Consider the following 27,428-nt stretch of genomic DNA (forward strand, 5'->3'; position numbering starts at 1 on the left):
ATATATGATAAAATGAGTCTATAATATTATAATCAATGAATAATCTAAATAAAATAAAAGAGATAGATAATATTAATCAATAAATTAATAACATGAAAAAATAAAAATTCTCATAACAAAATTTTTCAATACGGGAAAATCATTAAAAAATAGAAAGCACATATAAATCTAGTGACAACCTGGTTGTTTCCATCATAATAAGTCTTCATAGATCCCTTTTAGGTTGCAAGCTAACAAGTTTAAATTAGTAATTAACTAACATAAATTCAATAATGAAATAAACTCCTAAACAATGTATAATATGCTAGAAAAAAAATCAAATTAAAAATAAATATTAAAAATAAATAAATAAATAAAATAGAATATTAAAAAAAGTCTTCATGTTAAAATTCCTCTATGTAGCCTGAATCTTCAATTTTTGCATGTTATTGGTAGATTTGAGTCTTGATTTCAAATATGTCGTTCTCTTCCAATTTAAAGCATGTCGTTCTCTCTCGTTTGAATCAATTTTTGGGCTTACGATATATAGTTGGAAAGTTTCAGATGTTTAGTTTCTATCCCAACTTTAATCGAAGTAAAATTTCACTGGTAACTCTAGATATGTCTCAAATAGTACATGAAGGTCTTGTTTAACATATTTAACAATATTAGTGTACTAATTTTGATCATCTGAAATATTATGTTACCTATCTCCATTTGACCTGAAAATTTACCAGAATATATTTTCATGTATCTAATATTTTCCTGTAAAATTTCATATTTATCCAATATACTGCTTGAAAGATATGTTCAATCTCGTAAAATAAATCAACATACATCTTAAAGCTAAATTTAGACATGATTTAATTTATATCATAAATTTATAAAGTCGAATCAATTTTATTGATTTTGTATGAGTTAAATCTGATTTTATTAATTTTAAATTTTTAATCTGATTTAACATATTAAATATATATTTAATCATAAAATTTTGATAATTAACTCGCAATTCATCCCAAGTAGCCTTGTATCCAACGTAACAAAACAAACACATAAAATAATAATAATAATAATAATTCCGGGAAATCCGAAAGGATAATAAAAAGAAAGCTGAGGTCAGCAAGCATGTCAGAATCAGAATCTCTCGTCCTAGAACTTCGTTGCAACCAAAAAAAAATAAAAATTGAAGTGTTCAGCCGCGGCAGCTGAGGAAGAAAACATGAGTTCCAGCTCCAGAGACTCCTTTTCCACTCTTACTCCTCCTCCTCCACTAGACTGGAAGTTCTCTCAAGTCTTCGGTGAAACAACTCCCGGTGAAGACCTTCAAGATGGTTAGCTCTTACCCATTTCCTTTTAATTTTCTGACTCTGATGTCTCTGTTCTGTTCAACGCTTGATTCTTTCTTGTCTTGCAGTTGATGTTGTATCCTCCATTGGATTCGAGAAGAGCGGTGATTACCTAGCTGTTGGAGATCGGGGTGGTCGTGTTGTAATTTTCCAAGCAAAACATGGCAAACATGTCAGGATTTTTTTTTCTTAGTAAATAAATGTGTTCAGTAAAACCAGCTAGATAGATGATTTTGGCTTTTCTATTTTTTCTTCTTTTTGTTTAGGATGGATAAAAAAATTGAGCTGAATCTGATCATCGTTTTACCCTTAATTAGACTCCGAATTCTTTCCTTAACCGAAACGAGCTGGAGCGGTTGGATTGCGCCTTTACAACACATCCAGAATATCAGTACAAGACAGAGTTTCAGAGTCATGAACCCGAGGTATTGACATCCTATGATTTAGTTGTATGCCTTCTTCTTCTTTTTTTGGTTATGTGTTGCGTGCATTTTTGCTCTTTTAAGTTTGTTATAAATGCTGATCGTGTTGTGTCTGTGTTTCGTTAGTTTGATTACTTGAAGAGTATGGAAATTGAGGAGAAGATTAATAGAGTAAAATGGTGTTCCACTTCCAATGGATCACTGTTTATCCTTTCAACCAATGATAAGACAATTAAATTATGGAAGGTATGAATACACTCTTCTTACTCATGATCACTAGTAGTCAATTTTACGCTAAGATTAGATCAAATGATTGTTCATTGTTGCCATTGAAAGAATTTACCGCATGGATTCGCTTAGGTTTTCTATGGTTGGTGATGTAGCTGTTGAAATTTATAATGGATTACTGCTGCTTGTGTGATGACTGATGGTTGTTTGGTCACTTGCTAGATTTTTTTTTTTCATTCATGATGATGTAGGAAAAAAATTTGAGGTAGAGCATTTTAAGTTACCAGTTTGTGAGGCTTGAAATTGAGGGAAAACGAAGGGCTATGAAATTCCTTCACTTTGACACAACAGGACTGTATGAGGAAAAATCATTTGCAACGAATTGACTGTTTATTATGGAGACGTGTGGTGGTGGATTTTTGCTGTGTCACACGCTGCATACGTCAAGTCATGGTGGAAAGTTTTTGTTTCTTCAGACATATAATTTTCTTTGATGAAAGTTGTCATTAGTCAAGTTCTTTTGGATCATATATTGCATCAGTCCCTTTGTAATGGAGATCTGATGGTGACCAACCAAAGTACTAGGAAAGTTGACTATAGCTGCCAAGTCAATGCAAATTTGGAATATACCAGCAATCTCTGGGTTGAATCAAGATATGAATGGAGAGACAAAAAAATTCTTTCACAGAGAGAAGGAAGGATATGTAATTGTCTGTTGCAGAGAAATATCTCAACTTGTTAGCTGGGTAGGGGGAAAGATCTTTGTCCTGGTAGAAAGATCTTCAGCTTGTTTGGTGTTGTATTCTTCTTGTTTTTGTTCTTTTGACATTTCTGAGTAGTGAGTCCACATCAAACTTTTCTTCCACTGGAAAGTGTGGATTGTCATTTTAGAGAAACCTTAAAGATTGGGTGCTCTGATCTTGTTTGAATATCTATGAACCTGATACTTACAGCACGAGGGTTGATGAAACATAATGGAGGAAGATGATTTTCATGGTTTTGATTATTTCTCCTCTACATCATACAATGGACCTCTACATCATACAATGGAAGGGTATCTTCCTTGAAAGCTCTCACACTTCTGAAGTCGCTTTCTTTATGTGTTTATGTTGGTAGATTTTTACATGACAATTGATTCCAAAGTATGGAAAGATGGGGGATGTCTTACCAATGTTCCTGTCTAAAGGCCTGGTGGACTACTATTTGTTTTGGGATCTGCACATTCCCTCAATCGTAGAATATTTTGCTGACCTTCTCTTTGTATACTTGGAGGATTTTTTCTGCTTGTCTCTTTCTTAATAGGTGATGGTATTTTAATTTAATTTGGTTAAAGTTTGGAGACAATTATTTGGAAACTATTTTTCTCGGTCATGCATGGGCATTTTTTGGAAACTATTAGGATTTTTTGCATTAAGGCAGTTACTAATGATCATTGGCATTTCATTCTTGCTCCAATTAAACGGCCTAGTTACCCAGATGTTTTGCACGAATCCTTCGTTTTGCTATATGTGGCAGTCTCCTGTTTGAAAGGTTCCATACATCACCTTTTCTTTTTTCCAAAGAGGTCCTTAGAGGAAGATCAAATTGCTCTGGTCCTAGACTTTCATTCTTGTGTACCCTATATAATTGGTTGGGTTATTTATCATTCAACATTTCATTTTTAGTTTGTGTTTGCTGAGAGATGGGAGATGAATTTGCAGCCGTGTTCATTTTTCTTGCCTCCTTGATTGGTAATTCTTGGAGAAGAGGCGAATGCAATTAGATTTGTGTTGCTGAACCAAGTGCCTTAAAATGAAATTGCATGTTGCCTCTTTCATTTTGCTCAAAATTTTGAATGGCAATCACTATTAATGGAATCCTAGATTCTCTCTACATTTTTATATGCATTTGACACTCTGATACAGTATTCTGGCGAGGTTTACAGTTAACTTGTGTGATTCTTGAGTCTAGGTCAGGGAAAAAAAAGTGAAAAAGGTAAGAGAAATGGAGCATCATTCAGTTGTGTGCTCAGAAAATGATCTTTTGGGTGAAGGAAGTTTCATGAGTGAGCTAGACAAACCACCTACCACTAATGGTTATAATCTCGACTGGGCAGAGAAGATAGCTAAGGACACTTTGTCATCTCAAGAAGTGCAAACCAAGGTATGCACATGTGGCTAACGTTAAAATATCCCAGATTCTTCATGATACTGTTTTTGTTCGCTGCATGAATTTGCCAAGGATGTGGGATTGTTTACTTGTTTGTTGGGTAAATTAGATCACCCATACTGAAGAAGCCACTCGTGCAAATTGTCGGAAGGTGTATGCTCATGCTCATGATTTTAATATCAACTCGATCTCAAATAATAGGTAAAGTTTTAAAGGGCATCCTTGTCTTGTATACAACATGCGATGTGATACCTTCTACATTCTTCATAATGCACAGGTTTTCTGCTTCTTTTATGATGTTCATGATCTCTGTACAGTGATGGTGAGACATTTATTTCCTCAGACGACCTTCGCATAAACTTATGGAACCTTGAGATCAGTGACCAGTGTTTCAATATCATTGACATGAAACCATTAAACATGGAGGATCTAACCGGTAAACTTTCTGAATCATTTATGTAATGTAGTCAAATTGTCACCTTGTAGGCTCGTACATTTCTAATGCAGTGAAAGAAAATTTTTCATCTTTCTATTTTTTAATTTTGTGATTTATCATAATTTAAAAATTATCTATTTGGCATTTTTTTGTTTCATCAGTATTCTTTTGCCTGTTTTTATTAGGACTTAGGGTTTCTCGGTGCCTATATAAAGCACCTCTTGTGGATTTCAAGGACTCTGCCTGGTGAAATTTAGATTTTCCATCTTTCCTGTTATTTGCCTACCTATTCTCATTAGTTTCTCTGGCATATTACCTGAAGTTACATTACATCGACTTCGCAATGAATTTTGATGAGAAATGATAGTGATTTCTGTAAGATGTATCAGAGAAACTTTCTAACTGGAAATACGTAGTTGAATTAGCTAATATCACTTGTTGCAACCAATCAACAACAGTATTGAAATATGCTGCTTAGGCTCTGCAGTTTGAGACTTATTCCATGGAATTTTCCCTTCTTGACTACCACTTAATTTATAAAGGGAAAAAACTACAAGATCATTTTAGGTCCATTCTGCTACTTTATTCAAGTCCCAATCATCTCCATTAATGACCTTTCCTAATTGAAGTGTTAAAAATTTTGTTCAGAGGTCATTACAGTGGCTGAATTCCACCCAATTCATTGTAATCTGCTAGCATACAGCAGCTCAAGAGGATTTACTCGTCTAGTTGACATGCGTCAGTCAGCAATATGTGATCATAGTGCAAGAATGTGAGCTTAGTTCATTTATCTGTTTCACCACTGAAGCTTATTTATTAGTAAATCTGGTATAAATTTGAAAAAAATTCTGTGATGTCATGTGGATTTTTACTACGCAGATTACAAGATGCAGAATGTCGTGGGTCAAAATCATTCTTTACAGAGCTCATTGCATCTATCTCTGACATGAAGTTCACTTACGATGGGCAGCACATCTTAACTCGCGATTACATGAATTTAAAGGTTTTCCGCACAAGATTTTTTGAATTCTTAAACTCATTTGATTCAGTTATATTTCTTTATATTGATTCTCCCATCCACTAATTAGGGAGGACACAATGATTAAAAAGCTTATATATGTCATAACTTAGTTTATGGTGGCATATAAAGAAGTAGTGATGTAACAATGGCTTCAAGCATAGGTATTATGCAATTAACTCTGTAGCTACTGTCATTTGGAAATTCAGGAAGCAATCACTGAAAACATTTTATATTTATCTGACTTCTATCCTAGCTTTGAAACTTCCCTTTTAAAGCAAAAGGCATGTCTCAGTGTCTTTACTAGTTGAATAATTTATGTCCTTTTGTATGGGTTTTGGGCCACATAAGTTTGTCATTTTCTGGTATGAAATCGTTAGTGTTTAGTTTAGTTTTGCGCTATTTAGTTGTTTTAGTTTATTGGATGAAAAAACTCATATGTAACTCTCATCTGGCATTAAAGTGTATTTCAATTTGATAGTGGTGCATATATCTCTGTTTCTCTGTAGCAACTGATGCTTTCATTTTTTTCTATAGCTGTGGGATATGCGAATGGATTCATCACCGGTTGCTGTATTCAAGATCCATGAGCACCTGCGCCCTAAGGTAAGAGCATTCACTATTAACTCCCTTGTTGAGGAACATAGCTCTATGGATATTTATGTTCAATAATGTAGATCATTTTTCTTTATTCTTTACCTTTACAGTGGTGTTTGCATCAATAATAGAGAGCCTAGTATTTGTGGAACTGATTAATCACTTTAAACAGTTTATATTCATACCCTTCCAATAGATTATCAACCACATTACCTGGCCAAAGATTAGTGAGCTGGTGTCACTGTTTTTTGCTTATCATGAGCTCAAATGAAGGACAGCTCTTTTTTATTCCAGTTTTCTGCTTAAAAGAAATATTTTTATTGTATTTCCTATTGATTTTAAAATATCACTTGCTTGCACTGTAAGCACAGAAAAGATTTTACTCAAATTTCGACCTTAGCTCAGTGGCGAGAGCAGAGGGCTGATTCCTCTAGGTCGCTGGTTCGATTCCGGCAGGTCGAGTGGTTATTACCATGATCATCTTGTCTCTTTTGGTTCAGTAATTATTATCTTAACAAAATTATGGCCTTTTAATTTATGAGCCTTTAATACGTTCAAAAGTAGTTCTACAGTCTCTCCTCAATCTGTTAATTTTACATGCTGCTGTTATAAACAGATTACATGAAGCTATATATGGATGTATGATATTCAATTAAATAAAAACCATGTACTAGTGCATGTTATGCTTCCCTTTTTAAATGGTCTTGGAGTCATTAAATGGAAAATTTATCCAATTTATGTTCTTCTGGTTTAGGTCAGCGATGTAAAAGCAGCTTGTTATATTGAAGTAGAATGATACTTCATCCATAAGAATGATATGTGAAAGGCTTCTGAAAAGTTATTTCTCCATCAAATGATTGATTAAAGAGCCAGTTCTGCATAAGAGAATAGGCTCCTCTGGATTTCTTTAACAGTGAAAAAGTAGACTGTTTAGTAATGTAGAAAAATAGGTGAAAGTCTTTTGAAATGATTATGTATCTTTAGAGATTCAGGGGAATAGGCAAGAGCTTCTTTTGGCTTACTTTTAATTGATAGGACAAAGTGGTCCAACTGAAATACAGAGCAGAAAGCTTCTCAATGCTGAAGTTCTCATAATCTTTAATTGATGATAGTTCTTGATGCTTTTGAAAGAAGGATTGTTGGTGTCCGCTTGACTTTCAAAGTGGAAGAAATAAGTGATTAGTCATTAAATCCAGCTATAGGTTATATTGTATTTGCTAGTATCCTGTGTAAAATGCTTTACACAAATTGGGATGTCAACTTATAGCTGATTGGCTTTGTGTCTTGCAGTTAAGTGATTTATATAATGATGACTCCATATTCGATAAATTTGAGTGCTGCATCAGTGGAGATGGACTTCATTTTGCAACTGGATCTTACAGGTTTGCCCGAGACCTCGTACTCCAGTAACATGTTTAAGTCTTGGCCTTAGTTAACACATGTACATTGCACTTTAAGTGACAGATCTTGTGTGTTTTCTTAGCAATAATTTACGTATATTTTCACATGGTGTTGGAAATGAAGAAGGGATTACAATAGAAGCTAGCAAAAATCCAAACAGGTTGGTTCTTGTCTCTTCTTGAAAAAAATTTTCTTAAATGGTTTATTTGAACTCTTGGCCAAGTTACCTGAAAGGAGCAGCACATGTTACCCTACTAATACAAAGTATTATGGGGGCCGATTTGGTTTGCATACTATGTGTGTAGAATTAAGTGATGAAAGAGTTGAGAAGATAGTTTGTTTTCACAATTAATACATTCCATTTTGATCAATTCGAATTCTTATATAATCTTTCTGTTGCTCACATGTCCTTGAGTTTTCTAGAAATAAATTGCTGCATCCTAGTAAATGTGACCGTGAATACTGGACAGAATTTTGAGATCGACTTTTGGGAATTCAATGTATGAGCCATTAATTGTATCTAGATGACTGATTGCAGTAAAAAGAAAGGGTGGGGGGGGGGGGGGTCATAGGCTTCTTTTAATTGCTAGATTGTCCTCATGAATCTACTCTTGGATTTGATTAGTCAAAGTTCCCTGATTATGAAAGTCCCCTAGAATAACTGCTTTCTCTAGTCTGTATTAGTGTACAGTGCACCATTAAGGTATGGGATGGTATTTCATTTAAACATGAAACTCGTCATACAAACAATGTCTTCAGTTAAATGCCAGTGTCTGTAGTGATTATCATTGCAGTGCTAGAGTTTCTTGTTTCCTGTAAATGCTTGCTTTTGCTGATGGCTTGACAACTGGGAGTACCAGAGAGCATGCAGAAGATTTTACCTTTTTCTTTTCTAAAAAAATCCACAACAGGAGATCAATACTCCATTCCACTTCAAGGCCAAGGAGATCATCCTTAAGCAACATGGCACGTGGATTTTACCGGCAAGGTTGTCATTATCTCTATTTTTAAGCTTTTTTGCTCTGGTTTGGTATCGGATTCATGCATGTCTAATCTTTCAGTTGACTATGTAGGACATGAAAATTACCGCTCAGGCAGCAATGAATTTTCCTGTAACTTAAGCTCCAAGCTGCTTCATCTGGCATGGCATCCAACAACAAACTTCATTGCCTGTGCTTCAGGAAATAGCTTGCTCATGTATCATGCCTAGTGTATATTCGCTCCTCAAAAGAATCATAATGCCACAGATTTTACCTGCTGCTGTCCATGCAATTGTAAAGGAAAAAGATTTCAAGAATGTGCACAAACTTCTCATCATGGATAAAGAACCCAGACAAAGCTGGAAATCAAATGGCTTCACTACAGTTCTCCATGTCAGCTAGAGAAGTCCCCACTCTCATCTAAGGTAGTGCTTTAGTCTTTAGATGGAAACTTCGACTTGTCAAATATTAGGCTGCACTCGTTGCCCGTTGTATGTATTTTGTGCCATAATATCGAAGACTGCTGCTCTCTTCTTCTTTTCTTTTCATTTCTTTTTTCTTACCTTGAAAAGTAGATTGTGGCAACTGATATGTGCATGGTGATTTTTGGAGAACATGTTAATCTTTTCTTTTGTGAGTTTGGGGAGGAGGAAAGATGGCAAAACTCCGGCGTCCGCTGCTATAGAGAGCCAAGCCTGTTCCGATGGGGTTGGAAGTAGCGTGGCATGCAGCTATACGCCAGTTATTGGGAGATCAGTTGAGCTATTGTCTTTTAGTTCTGACGAGGAAATCGTATTCTAGATACAGGGAATCTCTTGGTTAGCACTAGATTGGTGATAAGCTATGCCGTGGTCCGTGCCAAATATTCAGTCTCTATTAGCATATTGTTTAGAAAGAAAAAAAAGCTGCTGTTCGAGTTAGAGTTATATATTTGATTGAGCTCAGTAAGTTAATAAATATACCGAAGTAAAATCATGATGACATACATGAAATCAATGCCTGCCAATATTCTGAAATGATTTCTAAAATCTTGCTTGATAACAAAATTATAATTAAATGGAATTTAATAAGATAGCATCAAAAAAATACATCTTTAATACATATACTTGCTCACACACCAAATATTAAAAGATAGAATTAAATTAAAAAATATTCAATTTTTTTTTAAAAAAATACATCTTTAATATACACACATACAACAATAGATAAAATATTAAAAGATAAAATTAAATTAAAAAATATTTAATTATTTTAAAAAAAAAATTCCCTGAGTAAACACTGGTCAACCTATCAACACGTGTTTTTAGTTCATGAGATCATAATATTCATGTAGAAAGTAAATCGAAAAAAATTATAATATTTAATTTCTAATCAATTCAATGTTGAACAAAATTAAAAACAAATCAATTAAAAAAATGAGAAAAAAAATTATCTCAAATTACCTCGGGTTAGCTTATTAAACACGCAACTTAAGTCGTGAGACTAAGATGACTTAATAGAAAACAAGAAAAAAATTTATGAAATCTAATTCATAAATAGTTCAATGAAAAATGATGAAATTAAAAAAATAATCAATTAACAAAAAAAAAAATCCTCATTACTTGGTCATGAGATAGGGATGACCTCATAGAAAGTAGATCGAAAAAAATTACAAAATCCAATTCCAACTCAACGTTGACGGAAGTAATTGAAAAAAAAATCCGTTTAAAAAATAACCTTAAAAAAAGATCATAGTCAACTTGGACTAATTTTCCAAACCCAAGACTTAAGTCATGAGATCGAGATTACCTCATAAAAGACATTCAAAAAATCATATAGCCAAATTCTCAATTAACCAAATATTGAGGGATGAAATTGAAAAAAATCAATAAAAAAACAAATAATAACAAAAAGAATGATGACCAATTTTAACATAAAAATTAATTAATCCAAATATCGAGGTTTGAAATTAAAAAAAAATCAATTGAGAAAATAATACAAAACAAATAGCAATCAAAAGAATGAAAAATTAAATTTGATATAAAAACTAAATGACACTAAATGTTGAGGAATGAAATTAAAAAATAAAATCGATTCAAAAAAAGATTCAAAACAAAACAAATAGCTATTGAAAAAATAAGAACCAAATTTAATATAAAAATAAAATGGCAAGACACCTTTCAAAGTTGACATGAATTCCGAGGAGATGAGAGAGAAAAGAGGAGAGAGAAGAAAAAATCGATTAAGGCTTATCGCCACTCCTTTGTCAACATGCACTGGACCAACAGGAAGAGCTCAGCTTACCGTTTTCCAACACCACCTTGGATGCTAGCATTTGGCCGTGAGGAAAGTTGCACATGCCACCAGAGTACAATAGGATTCCCCCACTCTCTAGGGCATGTGTTGCACACACCAGCCATTTTGCCTTGCCAATCTACCTTATTTTTTATATTTGTTTTAGTTTTAATTTTGATCCCTTTGCACTTGATTGTTCTAAATTAGTCAAATTTTGTTATATTTGGCAAAATCAAGCATCGAGAATTTCCCTTGCCAAATAAAAAGTTGAGGGAACGAAATAAAAAAGACATTAAATTCTTTTATAATCGTGAAAATCAATCCTTGATGTTTGTAAAAAAAAAAAAAGATTATAAATTTTTTAAGCTTGAAATTGAGTCCTTGAAACTCTATTTATTTCAAGTCATTAAAATTAAATTTTGTTTTACTAAACTAAGCATTAATCAAGTAATGAAATATTTTCTCGATACCATTGAGATCCCCATATACAAGCATTTTCCAAGCTTTTCTATGTTTGTTTTGCTTATTATATCAAATTTGCTCCTCAAACTTTTGATTGTTATATATATTTTGTTTTGAATATTTATTTTTCAATTTCATCTCTTAAAATTTAAATTTTTATATTAATTTTGGTCCTTATTTTTATAATTATTATTTGTTTTTTCCTTGTCATTTTTTATTGAAATTTTTTATTTATCAAATTTGGTCCTCATTCTTTTGATCGTTACTTATTTTATTTGAAATAATTTATGAATGTTAATTATTATTATTTTAATTTCTTCATTTTTTTTTTTTTAGATTTGATCTCTATTATTTTGATTATTATTTATTTTATTTGAGATAATTTATGAAATTATATTTTTTTTCAATTTCATATTTATTCAACTTTTTAATTTGTAAGATTTGTTTTTTATTATTTTAATAATCCTGAGAAAAATAAAATATTAATAAGTTATTTTTTAATTTATTTTCCATGACATAACCAAACACTAGAAATTGTTTTTCCAACTTATTTTTTATTACATCACCAAACATCGAAAAATAATTTACTTTTAAAAAAATAATTTTCAACAAATAAACAAGGCCTAAGAACCACATAAAAAGAAAAAGAAATCGAAGAATCAAAACATAAAAAAATCACAGGGACAAAAGGAACATTTTTCTAATGAATAACATTTCTTCTCCTGGGTTATCCTGAAAGGTTGAGCACTCTTAATTATTATTTTTTTAAATAATAATAACAATAACAATAAATGTTAGGATTCTAGCGAAGGCTCATGAGTGATTTGAATCATTCAAGGGTTGGAACAGTTGATGTTGGTGTTTTGGTGCAGACGTTCCAGTTAATAAATATTTTAGTTTCAAACTCCGTCTTTCTTCTGCAAATATGTTTTTTGGGGTGATCACACCTCAAATCTCCTCTCTTTTATTTTTTTAATACTAAATTTAAATTTTTTTTATTTTTGTATTTTAAAAAATATATATTTTTTTATTTTTTTTGCTTCAAATTAATATATTTTTAGTATTTTTATATCATTTTGATGCGCTAATATCAAGAATAATTTTTTTAAAAATAAAAAAAAAATTATTTTAATATATTTTTAAATAAAAAACACTTTAAAAAACAACTACAAGTCTACAACCACACTCTCAAAATAATTAGAATGGGGTTTTATCTTTTATGGCTGTGTTTAGTAATAAAAAAATGCTTTCTATTTTAAAATCTCATTTTTCTACTCTATTTTTAATTTATATTTTCTAATAGAAAATAAAAAAAAAATCAATTTTCAATAGCTTCTGAATATTTTTTTGTGTGATGAAAAACTAGAAAACATATTTAAATTAGTTGTTTTCAATCTTTTATCATAGGGATTAAGTTGAACGCATCTATATCTTCAATATTTATTTGTAAATAGGTTGTGTTTCACCTCCCAAGCAGCATGCTAGAACAAGAGAAATCAATGGGTATTAATATTAATATTAATAATTATAAAGATGTTAATTAAACTATATAGTCTTTATAATTTAAAAGAAGAAAAGTATAAATAAGTCCATTTTTTAAACATAAATGACCGATAAATTCTATGGTATTTTGCTAGACCAATAAGTTCAGTTTTCAAAATTTTCTTTCAAATAAGTTTATTTCTTTTTATTTTTTCCTATAAAATACCTATCTTTTTTTTCTTGAAAATATTTTACAACAAGTTTATCATGTGACCTTTTTAATTTATACTTTTTGGATTCTTTTCTAACATTTTTTAGATTTTTTTAAAACTTTAGATTTATTATCATATAATTGTATTATTGTTAATTGCTATAATTCCTATAAATTTTTTGATTCAAATATAATTAAAATTTACAATAATGGCAATATAAAAAATAAATTAGAATTATAAATTATTTTACAAGCGAGAGAAATTGGACATTAAAAAAAAGTATTATGAAAGGGTTTTTTTAAAGAAAATAAGGAAAAATAGATTTATTGGTAATTTTTTAAGCATATGAAAAGGGTAATATCGGTAGTACAATTAGATATAAGCTATTTTGAAAGTTAAATTACAAAAGTGAGCTGATTGGTTCTAAAAGATTAGCATAGTTATTTGACTTATATGTACCTTTTTTTTTTTCAAAAAAATAAAAAAAGATATTGTATTAACTCTTGTTTTTCTTTCTTTCTTATATTTTTTAAACAACTTTGTTTGATCAATGAAACAACCCATTAAATTGTACAATATAATGAATACCCATTATATTGGCCCAGAAAGTCTGTCAAAATCTGAGCATGCCTAGACCTAAAAAACCTAACCTAAGTGGAGGAGGTGAGAAGTGGCGGGGAAAGGAAGGAGAAAATTGATTCTCTCTCTCTTTTAAGTCGCTACTGCCGAAAAGGTAAAGAGCTTACATTCTATTGCACTTGTCATTTCTATTTTTTTTTTCCTGATTTTTCTTTGATACCTTTGTGTTTGTGTGTTTGTTTGAGGTTATTGTTTCATGGGGCATTTGAGCTGTTCTGTTTACACTCACTGGAAAGCTTGACTGAAGCCAATTTACTTTTTGCCTTGCTTTGATATGCTGCTTGTCTTGGAATTCTTGAACCTGCTGCTTTAAAATATTAGCTTTGATTTTAAGAGTGGTTAGTGAATTATAGTGGGGATTACAACTCTTTTTTTTTTTTTTTTTGAAATTAAAAATAGAAAACGGATTTTTCCAAGTAAATGGAAGCTATAAAAATGGTGTTGATCTCCCATTATGTGCAAATGGCGCAAATCATATTTCTTTTGTATTTTACATGTTTATTTTTTTCATTTCAGTGATCTGCGTAACATTTGATGAACAGGCCAAGTTTAAGCAAGGTTCTCTTTTTGCTAGTTGATCCATCTAAACCAGCTATGTCCAACTCGGTTCAAGTAAAGCCCCATAAGTCAATCTTTGCTTGCCATAAACACAAGCCTAACTTTGATTTTGCTAAAATTAGACGAGTTGAGTCTGACCAATTTAATACTTGCACTGCTTGATACATTTATAGATTTGGTGGTAGTGGTTGTTGTTGGGTAGAGTGGAGGTGGCCAGCTGGTGCTACAAATGATTGTGGCTGCCGGGCAGTTAAGATGGTGATGACAATGGTGTTAGCTAGCTAGTGGTGCTGCTAACTTATCTAGTAATATATACCAAAGCTCGTTTTACTAAACCAATAGGGATACCATGTTAGTTTTTATCTTTTTTTCTTACTAATCTCTAGCCAAATTTTAGTTGCTGGATCATTTTTTCCCCCCACTTAAATCCACACCATATTTGGCCTATCGCTATTCTCATATTCTTGAACGTGAACTGGATGATGTTTGCACCCTCAAGTCTGTGTGTCGGATATGACCAAATCATCTCAAACAGCCCTAGTCCTTGAGAAGTGCCACCTCCACCTTCCGTCCAATGCAGTCCTTTTTTACTTATTTTTCCTTGTGTTTCCTACTACCATCTGAACATTCTAATATTTCCTATGCTTCTATTTTGAACATGTAGGCTGTAGCTTCTCATCTCTCAATTCTCACTAGCTGAGTTGCAGTTTTGTAAAATTTAGTCTTCACCCTGCTGAGAATTTTTTGTATTTGCTTGATGTCTGCTTATGTTAATATGCCAGAAAGGTTTCAGAGGAACTGCAAGGGTTTGGATGTCTCTTTTATCTGGATTCTAGGATGGAATTTGGATTTGTGCCTGTAGCTTTCTTCTTTCTTTCAGTATTGAACATTTTGTACCAAATGGCAAGAAGAAATAAAAGGCCCCAGAACCCTATTTAGTCTTAGTTGAGCCATGCAGAAGAAGGCATGAAAATCTAAAAGTGTTACACTAAAACTCACACATGACAGATACTCCTCAGCACCCGCAAATGCCCGAAAACCTGGTTTTTGGTTTTTCTCACTCCAAATGCAACTTGTTTTAAACCCCTAAGCCTTACCTTGAAATTTATTTTCATTACTGTAGAAGACGTTTGATTATTATTCCTATGGTATCTTTTCCCAAAACAAGTGAAATGATGTAGTGGCTTGAGCTATAAGGAACTGATTTTAAAAGACTAAAAAAAGAAAAGAAAAAAAGAGAGGTCACCGGTACAGTTACTCTTGAATTTTATACTCCCCATTCTGTATAAAAAATTTTGTATCTTGCCGATGCAATATGTTTTTTGTTTTGGTATGCCAATGTTTCTACCTTTATCTGTTCAGAATGCTTACTCCTCTTGCATAATCCATCCTATCTATTATTTGTTTGAGATGGATTTTACTAGCATTCATTTTTTTTTGTGACAGTGGGCTTCGAAAACATGGTTATGAAAGCTACTGAATTGGATAAAGATGTTGGGGATGGAGTGCAAGGGAACAACTGCCATAGAGGCCAACTAGCTCAGCATCAGAAGTCTGTGAACCATTCCAGAAGACAAGAATCTAAAGAAAATAAAAGCTCAAATGCCTTAAGTAGTGGTCAAAGTAATTCAAATGTATTAGAGCAGGGACGATCTCCAGTAGATGAAAGTGGCACTTATTCTGAATTTATAAAATTTCCAGCACCACCTTGTCGTCAATTTTGGAAAGCTGGGGACTATGATGATGGGCTCAGTTCCAAGCTCACTCTTCAACGTATGCAGCTATCAATTCTTAATTATAATTTCATGATCTTCCCTGCTCGCTGAAAAGCAGCTCTACTTACTATGCATTCTATTATAGATTTTCTGGTGCTACCTTCCTCCTTGTTTTTCCTTATAAGTTGGATGATAAAACCTTGTATGATTTGCCGAAGTATCTATTGTCCATGCTCTGTTCATACTTGATCAGCCATGCTCTGATTTTTTTAATCCTTTTCTTTTTGGGATTACAGATGGGAAAAATTATCTCCATGTCCACCCGATCTTTCTTCATTCAAATGCCACTTCACATAAGTGGGTTTTTGGTGGTATGTCCAGCTTATACAGAGTTCTATTCCATTTGCATTTTGTTGATGATAAATTTAATTGAGTACTGTTCTTTTCTTGTTTGCAGCCATAGCAGAACTGGTCGACAATGCAGTTGATGAGGTGATTTATAATGGAATTTTTTTTAAGTAATCAAATTTCCTTTTATCTGGCATGTAGGAGCCTGATTATCAGGCATTGTAGTGTTGCAAAGCTTGAGTGTATAGAATTTTTGAGATCAAAGTGGGCCTATTTGCCTATATATTTTTGACATGCCAAACTGACAACTACTTGTTTATTCCTGATGGACAAAACAATTTACAAAAGTGGCCAAGATCAATGAGATAATCTGCATATCAGGGGACTGGTGGGACACCAGTCCAGGTGATCTCCTAAAACTGGGGGTCATAAAACTTTCTTGTTTTTTGATGATATAGTATGCTACACTTTTTTTTTCCTAATAATTATTTCTAATGCAACCAGAGATTAGATCCCCTATCCCCACAAAAACACATTCACATGACAATGAAACTAGCAACAAGAAATCTGAACAACTGCTCAATGTATAGTGGATATGAAACCAATATTTATGGAACCTAATACATCACATGTAAGTTTTTTTATTTCTTCTACATGGTTTTCATAAACTTCTAATTTTAAACGACCTCATATTTATTATTCAATGTGTGAATATATGTAACCTGAATTTAATCATTATTTTATACATGGACATCCAAATATTTATTTTTAAATATATGAATAGGTGTGATGTCATGGCTTTACCCTGTTACTTAGTCTCTTATCTAAATCAATGAATGGGCTTTCTTAAGGCATCTAGCATTTTAATTTGACAATTTGAGTCTCAATATATGTTTTTTTTTTCTTTCTTCTTTATGAAGTCTAGCTTCTATCACATTAACAGCCTTTCTAATGTCTGTTTCTCTCTAATATATACTAATTTTGCTGGTCTTTCAATTTTTTGGGATGTTTTGCACCATTTATTTCTGGCTATCATTTTGCTACATCTTCAAGCTTCAAATTTTACTTTTCATTCCCTTTCCCTTTTTTACTTTATAGATCCAAAATGGGGCCTCTTTTGTCATTGTAGATAAAATCTCAAATCCAAGAGATGGAAGTCCTGCACTGTTAATTCAAGGTGCTTTAACTTATCAATCATAAAGAATTGTTCTTAATGTTGTTTTGTAGTCTGTTGATGTAACACATCTTAAAAGGAATGAATTATGCCTGACAATGGTTTTGTAAAACTTGTACTCTGACTAGATGATGGCGGTGGAATGGATCCCGAAGCAATCCGGCGATGCATGAGCTTTGGGTTTTCAGATAAAAAATCCAAATCAGCAATTGGACAATGTATGTAAGTTGTGTATCAACAAGGAAAATTCTATAATAATTTTATCTCACAGTTGTTGCTTGAATGGTCTTTCAGATGGTAATGGCTTCAAGACCAGCACTATGAGACTTGGGGCAGACGCTATTATCTTCAGCCGCCATGCAGATGATGGGTATAAGTGTGATTCTGTAGTTTTCTACTGACTTGCTCATTTGATATTAAATGTTTACAATTTTCATGCGAAGCAAGTGAAGTGATTGTCATGGGTGGCCATACGATATATATGGTCTTATGGCAAACAAACCAGCTCCATTACTCTCAAGTTTGTTTATTAATTGTATAAATCTCTAACCCATGCCCTCTATTCTCCCTCCATTTCAATTGTTTTTTCCCTTGTTTTGATGGTTGGTTTGCTGAACTGTTGAAATGGTCATTACATGCCAGCCAAAATAGGCATGCTTTGATTCCATAAATGAACAAACTTCAGTTCAAGGGAAAAAAAAAGATAAAGATTGAGGTTTTTTTTTAGTTTTGTTTCTAATGTGATATGTATTGTAGTTATAAATTCTAGCTTGTTTCCTTATCAATTTATATAATGAGCAGGGTATTGACTCAAAGCATTGGTCTCCTCTCTTTCACATTTTTGACACAAACAGGACATGACAGAATAGTAGTGCCAATGGTGGGTTTGACTTCCCTACTCAAATATGTTAGTCAAAGTTCTTTCTGAATCTAGCCTATTTAATTTTGGCAGTGTTCTGCAAAAGTTAACAATTATAAATTCATACACATCATTCCTACATCGTATCTAGCATGTGCATATAGTGGTACCTCATGCATCCAAAAACAGCTTGGAGCTGAGGTTTGGCCCTTTTCTTTTCAATCGTTGCTTTATTTGATTATGCAACATTAGCATGTGAAGTGACGAGAAGACCACAGGAAAAACTAAAGAGGGTTTAAAGAGATGAGGTTAGAGGTTTGCACATATTAGGATCCCGGGCTTGTGACAGTGACGGAAACTAGCAAACTCTAAGTTTTAAATCTTGTTAATGAATAGCTGAATTAGTTGTCGACTTTTTGGTCTTGTGGATGGGTAAACAGCTGCATCGGGATTTACTCACTTTTTCCATTTTTGTTATTCTGGAGCCCATTTCAAGAGCTTGTCCTTATGCAGGTGGATTATGAGCTTAACACAGCTGGTAATTTGGAAATTCTAGATCGATATGGGAAAGAATACTTTATGTCTAACCTTTCCTTACTGTTGCAATGGTCTCCTTATTCAACAGAAGCAGAGCTACTGCAACAAGTAAGCACCTTTTGATATGTTCTCCCTTGTGCTATCATTTTTTGCATTGCATGTTGCTCCTCATTCAGATATTTTGTCGTGCATGGATAGGGTTCAACAAGTTAATCTAGTTAATTAAGAGTAGTGTTCTTCTCATTTAATAATTAATTCCCATTGTCCTCTTTTACTCCCGTACAAGTTTTTGAGCAATTTAACACATGCAGACATATATGCACGAAAAATACAACTGCTACCCCCCCCCCCCCCGAGATTGTGGTTGCCTTTTATTAGAGTTGGATTTCTTAAAAGATGTTATATGCTTTAAATGATCATACATGTTAAACTGTTATGTGAAATGATGTATTCCATTTTCAAGAGATATTACACTAATATTCTGGAAAGAACATGATGTTCAGATAAGATTATAAGTATAAGTTTACTGTGGTTGATGGCGAATTGTAGGATTATGGATTGATGTGAGTGGATTAGACACTCATTTTCAGCTGTCAATGTGGTAAAATTGGAATCTAAAAACTTTTCACTTAGCTATTGGAGTGAGATTGCATAGTAGAACTAGTAGTAAAATAGATATTGAGAACGAAGGATTAAGATGAAATAGAATAGAAGAATGAGGAAAAAAATCCTATGTACAAGCAATACCACTTAATCTTATCAAAAAGTTTGGTGGGACTTTGTATTTTTAATGAGTGAGGACTAAATGGAAAATTTCCTGGCTAGACTATAATTCTTGAAAAGAATAACATTGGTAAATGCTCTGTTGATCACCTAATTATTCCTCTCTTCCAAGCTCATTTCCCTATGCATCTAATTTGGTTGCAGTTTGAAGACATTGGATTGCATGGTACTAAAGTGATTGTTTATAATTTGTGGTTCAATGATGATGGAAATGTGGAGCTAGACTTTGATACAGATCCTGAGGTTGAAACTTCTTTCTGTCTCTTCATGCTTGCCTTTTCTTTTAATTCTTTGTTATCTGTTGACAATCTGTCCTTGGGACAAACATTTAGCAAAGGCTGTCTCTGTTTGATTTCGAAATCTTTCTCATTCCCCTCTTCAACAGGAAATAAAAATCTTTGTTAAATGCCACTATCATTCTCAATTAGGTGCTTTCTTGTGGAATGGGGTTGCAGGATATTCGTATTAACGGGGATATAAAAGAAGTGCAGACACGCCCTGCTTGGAGGACAGTAAATGAAGAACACATTTCCAACCGACTACGATATTCTTTGAGGGCAAGTGTTTTTTTTCTCTCTCTCTCTCTCTTCATGTAAGTTCATATTATTTTCATGTTCTAGCCCGTGCAATTTTTTCATGACAAGTCTCCTTGTCTAAGTTAATCATAGAGACATAATAGCTTACTCATACTAGCTCATCTAAGAATTATAAGAATTTAAATCTTGCTGATGCTGGTATCTTATGCGCCACAGGCTTATTTATCCATTTTATACCTGCGAATACCTGAAAGTTTCACAATAGTATTGCGAGGTAAATTTGTCAAGCATCACAATCTTGCCCTTGATCTCAAATTTCAAGAATTTATCGTATATAGACCCCAAAGCAGTGGATGTATACAGGTATTGCTTCGTGCACACTCTCCAAAATATATTGAGTTACTTGGTGTCTTATTTTGCAAGTGGCACCTGATTTTAATTACCTGAATACATTAATGTTATTCTCTGTAGCAAGAACTCCTATTCACCTTTTTTGTTATTATGAGGTTTAAAAACTGTATGTTCAACTGATAGGGTGTATAAAGTGAACTCGGTTTATTGATGGTATTATTAAACATTGCAACTGCCATCTTTGAGCTCTGGCATGTCCAAGTGATGCTTATGTTGTGAAATAGACATGATTCTTTATGTAATTACACTTATCCTCTTCTTGTTTAATAATTCAGGGTGAACTGTTAACCACCATTGGGTTTTTAAAAGAAGCTCCACAAGTTACTGTTCATGGTTTTAACATCTACCACAAGAACCGTCTTATACTAGTGAGTATCCACAAATTAATTTAATTAGTCTTACCTCTGCATTATTAGATAATTGAAAGGACCATTGACCTACTGATTCTTTTTTGATCCATTCCTCCAGTCCTCTTTGTGCAGTTTTTATGAATGCTGTAATTGCTAACTGTGTTAAATTTGGTTGATGTCAGATTTGGGAGTGTAGTTGGAGTGTATATGCATTATATGCTGTTAGTCACTGTTGATAGATCTACTAGATATGGCATTTTTATGTCTAACAGTGAAATTTGCCTTTTTATGGAGTACAAGGTGTGTACGATGTGCTTCCGCCTGACATAGGAAGAGAAGGATGTGCAAGTATATATGCTCATTTGCACGTGTACTATTTATGATTTGAGCTGTTAGGGAGCAAAACCTTAACAGATTGGTTTGAATTGCCTGCCTCTCATTTAGATTAGCCTTTCATTTATATAGGGAAAATTGTCTTGTACACAGTAATTACAAAGAGTAATTCTAGGGAGTTATATATGTTAAGCTAGGTCTAGGGAGCTATCTATGGTAAGAGAAATTTCCTATGTAGTATTTACAGCCTGCTTGAATTCAGCCTTTCTATTAACCTGTATGCTGCTTGATTTTAGCTTTCTATTGACAAACCTGCCACCAGTAGGTATTGCACGTGCAAATTTATATGGTAGAAACATCATTGTTCTGGGGTTTGAATAATTTGAGGTGATGAAATCAGTTGAATTATGTCATGCATTTTAGTAGAGTAACTAGTTTTACAAAAGCAGAATGTTGCAACACCGGAACACCAAAAGATGATGAGAAGTGGATGCTCCATGGAACCCAGTTCCAAGAAAAGAAGATCATTCCATGGAATTGATGTATGACTCGTCCCAAGAGAAATGGCAAGGATAACAGGCAAAGCCATACCACTGGTCATACTTAGTATTACATACAAGAACAATTAGATTGTTTGCCTTTACATGAAAATTTTGAATGAAGCAATAGACTATTTCTTTAATTTGGTATCTGAGTAAAATAAAAAGTTTGCAGCAGCCATTGTATCTGTACCCCACCCCCCTCCCCTCACCACCAAAAACAAATAAAACAAAACAAAACGATGCCCTTTTTATTGTTGAATTCAAATGCAAACTTCTAAAATCTGTTTTCTTTCTCTTCATCGCAGCCATTTTGGCCCATTGTGAGCTATGGAAATAACAGTAGAAGTAGAGGAGTGGTTGGTGAGAAACTGCTAAAACTTTTTTGTTTTTACTTGCTATGGCATTGATGTAAATTTTGGTAAGAATTATAATAAATGCTTGACGGTATTCTAGTAATGTTTCCTTAGGTGTTCTGGAAGCAAATTTTGTTGAGCCCACTCATGACAAACAAGATTTTGAGAGAACTTCCTTGTTTCAGAAGCTTGAAGTTCGGTTGAAGGAGATGACATGGGAGTACTGGTAAACGTTTCAATTTCCACACAAATAATTCTATGTTCTTAACTTGGCTATTTTCATTCTTGCTCTCTTTTGGGGCTCTTGACTTGTTCCCTGTAATTTATTTCGTAGACCTCTAGAACTATAAGGTTTTTGAGCAAACGTCAAGTGTACCTTCCATCAAGTGATCATGTTTCAATTTCATCCCCATACAAATTCAACCAAATTACCTTCCACCTATCCCAATTGTTACAATTTGTTCCCTTTATTGGAACCTGTCCAATTACCATGGCAAACTGCATCTGCCAAGTACATGTTGTGCTTCCCTCCAACATAACTTGCCAAATAATACACAATTCCAATTCCATTTAGCCCCAAAAATCATTGCCCTAAAGTGTACCCTTTATAATCCAGCTTCTCTGTTAAACAAAAATGTCTTTAAAAGTTTGCTTCCATGGAGAGACTTAATTATAAAGGTTCAAACGGTGAAACAATTTGGAGAAAATCTTGTTGTGAAGTTGGACTTCGAAGGTCAAATGGATTGTAAAAGGAAAACTTTAGGGCAGTACTTTTTTATTCTAAAAGGAATTGAGTTTGTGTATCTGGTGGGTTGTGCTGGAAAAAGTGATGCATGGATTAAATAACTCAACTCGGTAATTTAATAGTGTTCTTACAGAGGAAACGAACTGGAACAATTTGGGGGGTGCTGGAACCTGAGCAATTGGTGGAGGGTATATTTGAGGTTTGCCCAAGGTTTTTTTAGGTCTGCTCACTCAATAAAATGATTACTGCACTATCTCAAACTGCCTTTGTTGTTAAATCTGCTTACCTGAATATATGGCAGCTACTAATATAAGTTTTATGCATTTGTTCATATATATGATAACTATGTGATGCAAATTATTTAATTTCAACAGGGATTATCATTGCGGTCTAATTGGTTACCACGTCACCAAAAAGCTTCGACCAACCGAGCCTCCACCAGATTCACCTCTTGGCATCTCAACAGGTAGTGACACATTGAATCATGGTATGCCAAATGTTGCTAAAACAAATCTCGCATTGAATCAAAAGTACCCCTATCTTGTTAGTGCAAAAGCAGCATCTGCTGCAGGTATGCTGTTTCAATCTGTAGAATTTGTGTCCTTGAATAGAAACTAGATAATTATCGTTTCTCATTGTGCTTGAATAAAACTTGATTGTTATCTTTACTATGCTTTTGTTGGAAATAATGCCTCTTGTTGGTGACAGGATTATCTTCAAAGAGGAAGGAACATGGTGATTTAGACAAACTTGAAGGCATAAAACGGCAGGCAGGGACTGGGGCCAATGCATTTTTGTCGGGGCACGGTTTTGAAACAGAGGTCTGCAGGGAACATGGATCTGAATATCTTATTAAAGCCGAACTGTTGTGTGCATGCACATTTCCCATATTTTCTTAAAGCTTCAACCTTAAATCATCTCTAGCAAATTCTATTTGTTCTTTGCCCCTGTATCATATAATAATGTTGCCAGGCCCATTCTGTCTCTTCCTTGCTTTGTGCTTTAGATTTTGATTTCAGTGTCCATAGTGAAGGTAGGAGAACAATGATATGATACCCAAGCAGAAAGTTTTAGTATTGTAGCATCTAAGACAGAAGGCTGCAAAGCACAAATTTAATATAGTCAAACACACTTGCATGGATGCACACGCACAAGCACAGAAGGCAACTTCTTTAGTGTTGATGATGGATCCAGCCCTTTGGCAATATAATAAATTCAATCCCTTTTCATTAATCATATATTTTTTTTAAATTGATCCCTGCCAAATAAAAGGTATCTCATATTTTTCACCCAAAAGACATTTTCACATTGTATTTAACCCTCAAAGGGTGTAATGTTTCCTTCCTTCCCCTTTAAAGAAAGACACGTGGTTTGTTATTGAAAACATTTCAATTTGATCCATAAGAAGATAATTTATTCATTTTACTCCCTCAAAAGAAATTCTTAAGCAAATATAAATGTTGATCTCTATTATCCTAAATTGCCCCCCTCTCCAACTGGCCTTTAATTGTGGATCCATCATTGTTTAGTTTGGGATTGCTTTCATTACATAGGCTGCTTCATTATGTTATTGTTGCAATTCATTTGCTTATATTCATTTGTTTGCACTATTTCATTTTCTTCAAAGAAATCTACCACTAATTTGGTTTGTGAACTTTTGTAGGTTGTCAGTGATATTAAAAACAAGCTGGAAGATCAGGATGTTGTAAACTTGATTCAAGTAAACAAGAATTTCCGTGCAAAGTAAGTATGCATGAAAATGGTCTTACAGGGTCAATTGCAGCTTTCATTATGAATTTGCTTGAGTTACTTTTGTGATTGATTGGATTGAGTGTATTGATATTTCATGCCTGGGATAACTTAGTGTCATGAAGTTAATATTAGACTAGCACCAGGTGAACACTAGTATAACATCATAATGCAATAACAGGAGAATTTACTAATGACTCTAAACATTTTCCCCACATTGGAGGATTGTTTTAAGCATGGTCTTTGAAATATTGACTTCTGTTTTACATTTCAGATGCTTGGACTACAAGAAGAGGACGGAAGACCTTGATTTGAAGGTAATTAGTATTGCACTGTTACCTGCACATTCTATTATTTACTTCTGCTTTTTTTTTTTTTCCATTACAAATATGTCTATTATTTCTTTAGTTGGGCCATCTTGTTTGTATGCTTACCACACTTGATGTTTAGCATCTTGTTGGAGATATCCTGAGAGTTACACCTAATACAAGTCTGTGCTTGTCTTGTATATATATTGGTCAGTGGAGACTAGATCATGAATTTACATTTTGATCCCATCATTCTGATTATAAAAAAAAAAAAAAATGATTATGTTGGCATGCTTATGAATAATACAATAGGATGGAATTAAATAGAGGAAATATCAAATTTTAAATCTTTTATCTAGAGTGTTGGGATATTATCAAGGATGATGTGAGAGTTTTTTCATGAATGTCAAGGGATTTGGGTAGTAACAAGGAGTCAAGGAGCATTATTCTACTCTTATTGCATTGATTTCCTGGAAAGATATTTCCTTGAAAGTGAGATTTCAGGCCAGTTAGTTTATTACCCTTCAATTTACAGTGCTTCCATCTCTCAATTTTATCAGATGGAGGGGGATAATGGTAATTGTGATTTCCACTCTTTCTATAAAAACCTAATGACACTGAAATTCAGGATATCCTGATCTTGTTACTTTTATCGTTTATGATTTTTCATCCCAAGAGACATCGGATTTTAGAATCTGAACATTAGATGGGACTGGAACTTGAACATTTTTCTCTGTTATCTTCCACGAGACCCATACACATCCGAAGATCCTTTGGTTCAAACAATTTGGAAAGCTAAGTACCTTCTGAAGTCGGAACTTTCATTTGGATTCCTTAGCAAGATTAACCCTAATGATTTTTTTGCAAATTAGAAGGCCACACAATGCTTATCTCCTAATACATGTTACCTGTCACCAAAATGGAGAATCTCGGGGGAACTTATTTCTTTGTTGCCATATAGCATGGGATATGTGGCTGAGGGTTTTCATTTGGGAGCGATCTTTGATCATCTTGAGATGGTTTTTGGAAGGGATAAAGATTGTAAGATTTTATGGAGATGTGCTGGTATTTTAATTATTTGATGCGTTTTTTGGAGGATTTCAGGTAATCACTTGATTCCAAAACAGTTGTTGTGGGATGGGGTAGTCTTCTTGGCTTTTTTTATGGTGTCAAACTGCAGGGGCCTTGGAGGCGCTTCCTAGCTAATTTACAATGGGATGGGAGTGCTTTGTTATTTGAACCTTGATTGTTCTTTCTTTTCATCATGGCTTATTCTCCAATTTTGTACTATTCATTTCCATTTTGTTTTAATAAACTTTTCTCCTTTATTTTATGAAAAATAAATAAATAAAATAGGTAGTGTTTTTTTTTTCCACTTCCAGAATCACTGAACTCTTGCCTGCATTTTATTTGTTTTGAATGGCACACTAAACTCTCGCTACAAGTCTAACAGCCTCAGTAATCACAGAGTTTATGCAACTTGATTCCCATTTGGTGTCCAAAAAGATGCAACTAGTAATAAATCAAATCTAAATTGAATCTTGTACACATAGCTTGCTTTGGAAATGAAGAGAGTTTCAATTATTTGACGAGCTGATGAGGGTTGCCATTCTTATTGATGCAGGTTACACGGCTAAGAAGTGAACTGGGACAAGTTCGAACGGAGTATGAACAGCTTATGGCTGAATTAACATCATAAGATAAGAGCCGAGAAAGAAAAGTGGGTACTGGGTAGATATGTGGATTTTGTTGCTAACTAGCCTTGGTTTTATCTTGCAAAGGTCATTTTCTCAACTTAGAGAGGGGATTTTTCATGGCTGTGTGTGTGAACTTGTCAAACTGTTAGTGTTTTGCTTGCAGGTGAAATGAGCTTTTACAAAAGAAACCAAAATGGAGCGTGACAGTTGTTAATTATGAAGTCAACATGCCCCTGTAGAATAGTTCGACGAGCTACGTTTGACTGTGGGTCAGCAATCTGTGTTTTCAGACCTGATATATGCATCTGCAATTTCGTAGGATTGGAATTTTAAAACTACTGATATGGAGTTCTTTTTAAAGTTCAACCAATTTATATGTGCACACGTAGATGAAAAGCAAAAGATCCTTGTTCCTTGATGCCTCTCTGCCCTTGCATGAGTTCTTGTTTTTAGTGTATCTGGCCCTCGCACTTGCTTTCCGCGTGTAGTATTCAATTTATTTGATATTAATTATTTTCTCATCTGCATTGCGTGTAGCATAAATGAGAAATATAAACACAAATGTAAAAGAGAGTCGCGAAGTCTTACTTCTATTATTTGAGTTTTTGTTTGAATCCTACGTATTAGTCTCGGAAAAGGTAAGAGAGGAGTATTTTAAAAATAGAGAGTTGAGGAATTGAAAATTCTTTTATTATTATTATTATTATCGTGAATGTCCGGGTTAACTTGTGTGTATCTAGAATAATCCTACGAACTCTGAAAGTTGAGTAATTAAAAATTCTTTTATTATTATTATTATTATTATT

The 27,428-nt window shown here is 33.5% G+C and overlaps 2 protein-coding genes across 12 annotated transcripts; both read left to right on the forward strand.

The window, feature by feature from the left end:
• The first annotated feature begins 1,083 nt into the window (after window positions 1-1,083).
• Window positions 1,084-9,097, forward strand: LOC118057475 (serine/threonine protein phosphatase 2A 55 kDa regulatory subunit B beta isoform). 2 transcript variants are annotated; one of them, XM_035070066.2, is made up of 14 exons: window positions 1,088-1,310; window positions 1,394-1,497; window positions 1,643-1,750; window positions 1,874-1,993; window positions 3,926-4,117; window positions 4,233-4,324; window positions 4,441-4,559; window positions 5,208-5,331; window positions 5,439-5,562; window positions 6,115-6,183; window positions 7,465-7,556; window positions 7,658-7,735; window positions 8,487-8,563; window positions 8,649-9,097. In XM_035070066.2, the coding sequence occupies exons 1-14, from the start codon at window positions 1,199-1,201 to the stop codon at window positions 8,783-8,785; spliced, it is 1,548 nt and encodes a 515-aa protein (XP_034925957.1). In that variant the 5' UTR covers window positions 1,088-1,198; the 3' UTR covers window positions 8,786-9,097. The 2 variants fall into 2 exon arrangements, with proteins under 2 accessions (XP_073261057.1, XP_034925957.1); XM_073404956.1 differs by lacking the exons at window positions 8,487-8,563; window positions 8,649-9,097 and having other exon boundaries at window positions 1,084-1,310; window positions 7,639-7,735.
• A 4,391-nt stretch (window positions 9,098-13,488) lies between these two features.
• LOC118057473 (protein MICRORCHIDIA 6) lies at window positions 13,489-27,143 on the forward strand. Of its 10 annotated transcripts, none has more exons than XM_073404963.1 (22): window positions 13,489-13,718; window positions 14,141-14,236; window positions 15,629-15,955; window positions 16,194-16,268; window positions 16,355-16,389; window positions 17,344-17,422; window positions 17,548-17,637; window positions 17,714-17,789; window positions 18,221-18,326; window positions 18,792-18,923; window positions 19,743-19,841; window positions 20,027-20,155; window positions 20,351-20,497; window positions 20,821-20,913; window positions 22,076-22,130; window positions 22,238-22,349; window positions 23,243-23,439; window positions 23,577-23,689; window positions 24,532-24,611; window positions 24,892-24,934; window positions 26,550-26,645; window positions 26,786-27,143. In XM_073404963.1, coding segments are annotated over exons 2-21 (2,064 nt in total). In that variant the 5' UTR covers window positions 13,489-13,718; window positions 14,141-14,235; the 3' UTR covers window positions 26,625-26,645; window positions 26,786-27,143. The 10 variants fall into 10 exon arrangements, with proteins under 10 accessions (XP_073261064.1, XP_073261068.1, XP_073261062.1 ...); XM_073404967.1 differs by having other exon boundaries at window positions 13,490-13,718; window positions 23,243-23,355; window positions 26,550-26,706; XM_073404961.1 differs by having other exon boundaries at window positions 13,491-13,718; window positions 26,550-26,706.
• The last annotated feature ends 285 nt before the right edge of the window (window positions 27,144-27,428 follow it).

The sequence above is a fragment of the Populus alba genome, chromosome 15 (genome assembly GCF_005239225.2).
Source record: "Populus alba chromosome 15, ASM523922v2, whole genome shotgun sequence".
In the NCBI taxonomy this organism is placed as follows: domain Eukaryota; kingdom Viridiplantae; phylum Streptophyta; class Magnoliopsida; order Malpighiales; family Salicaceae; genus Populus; species Populus alba.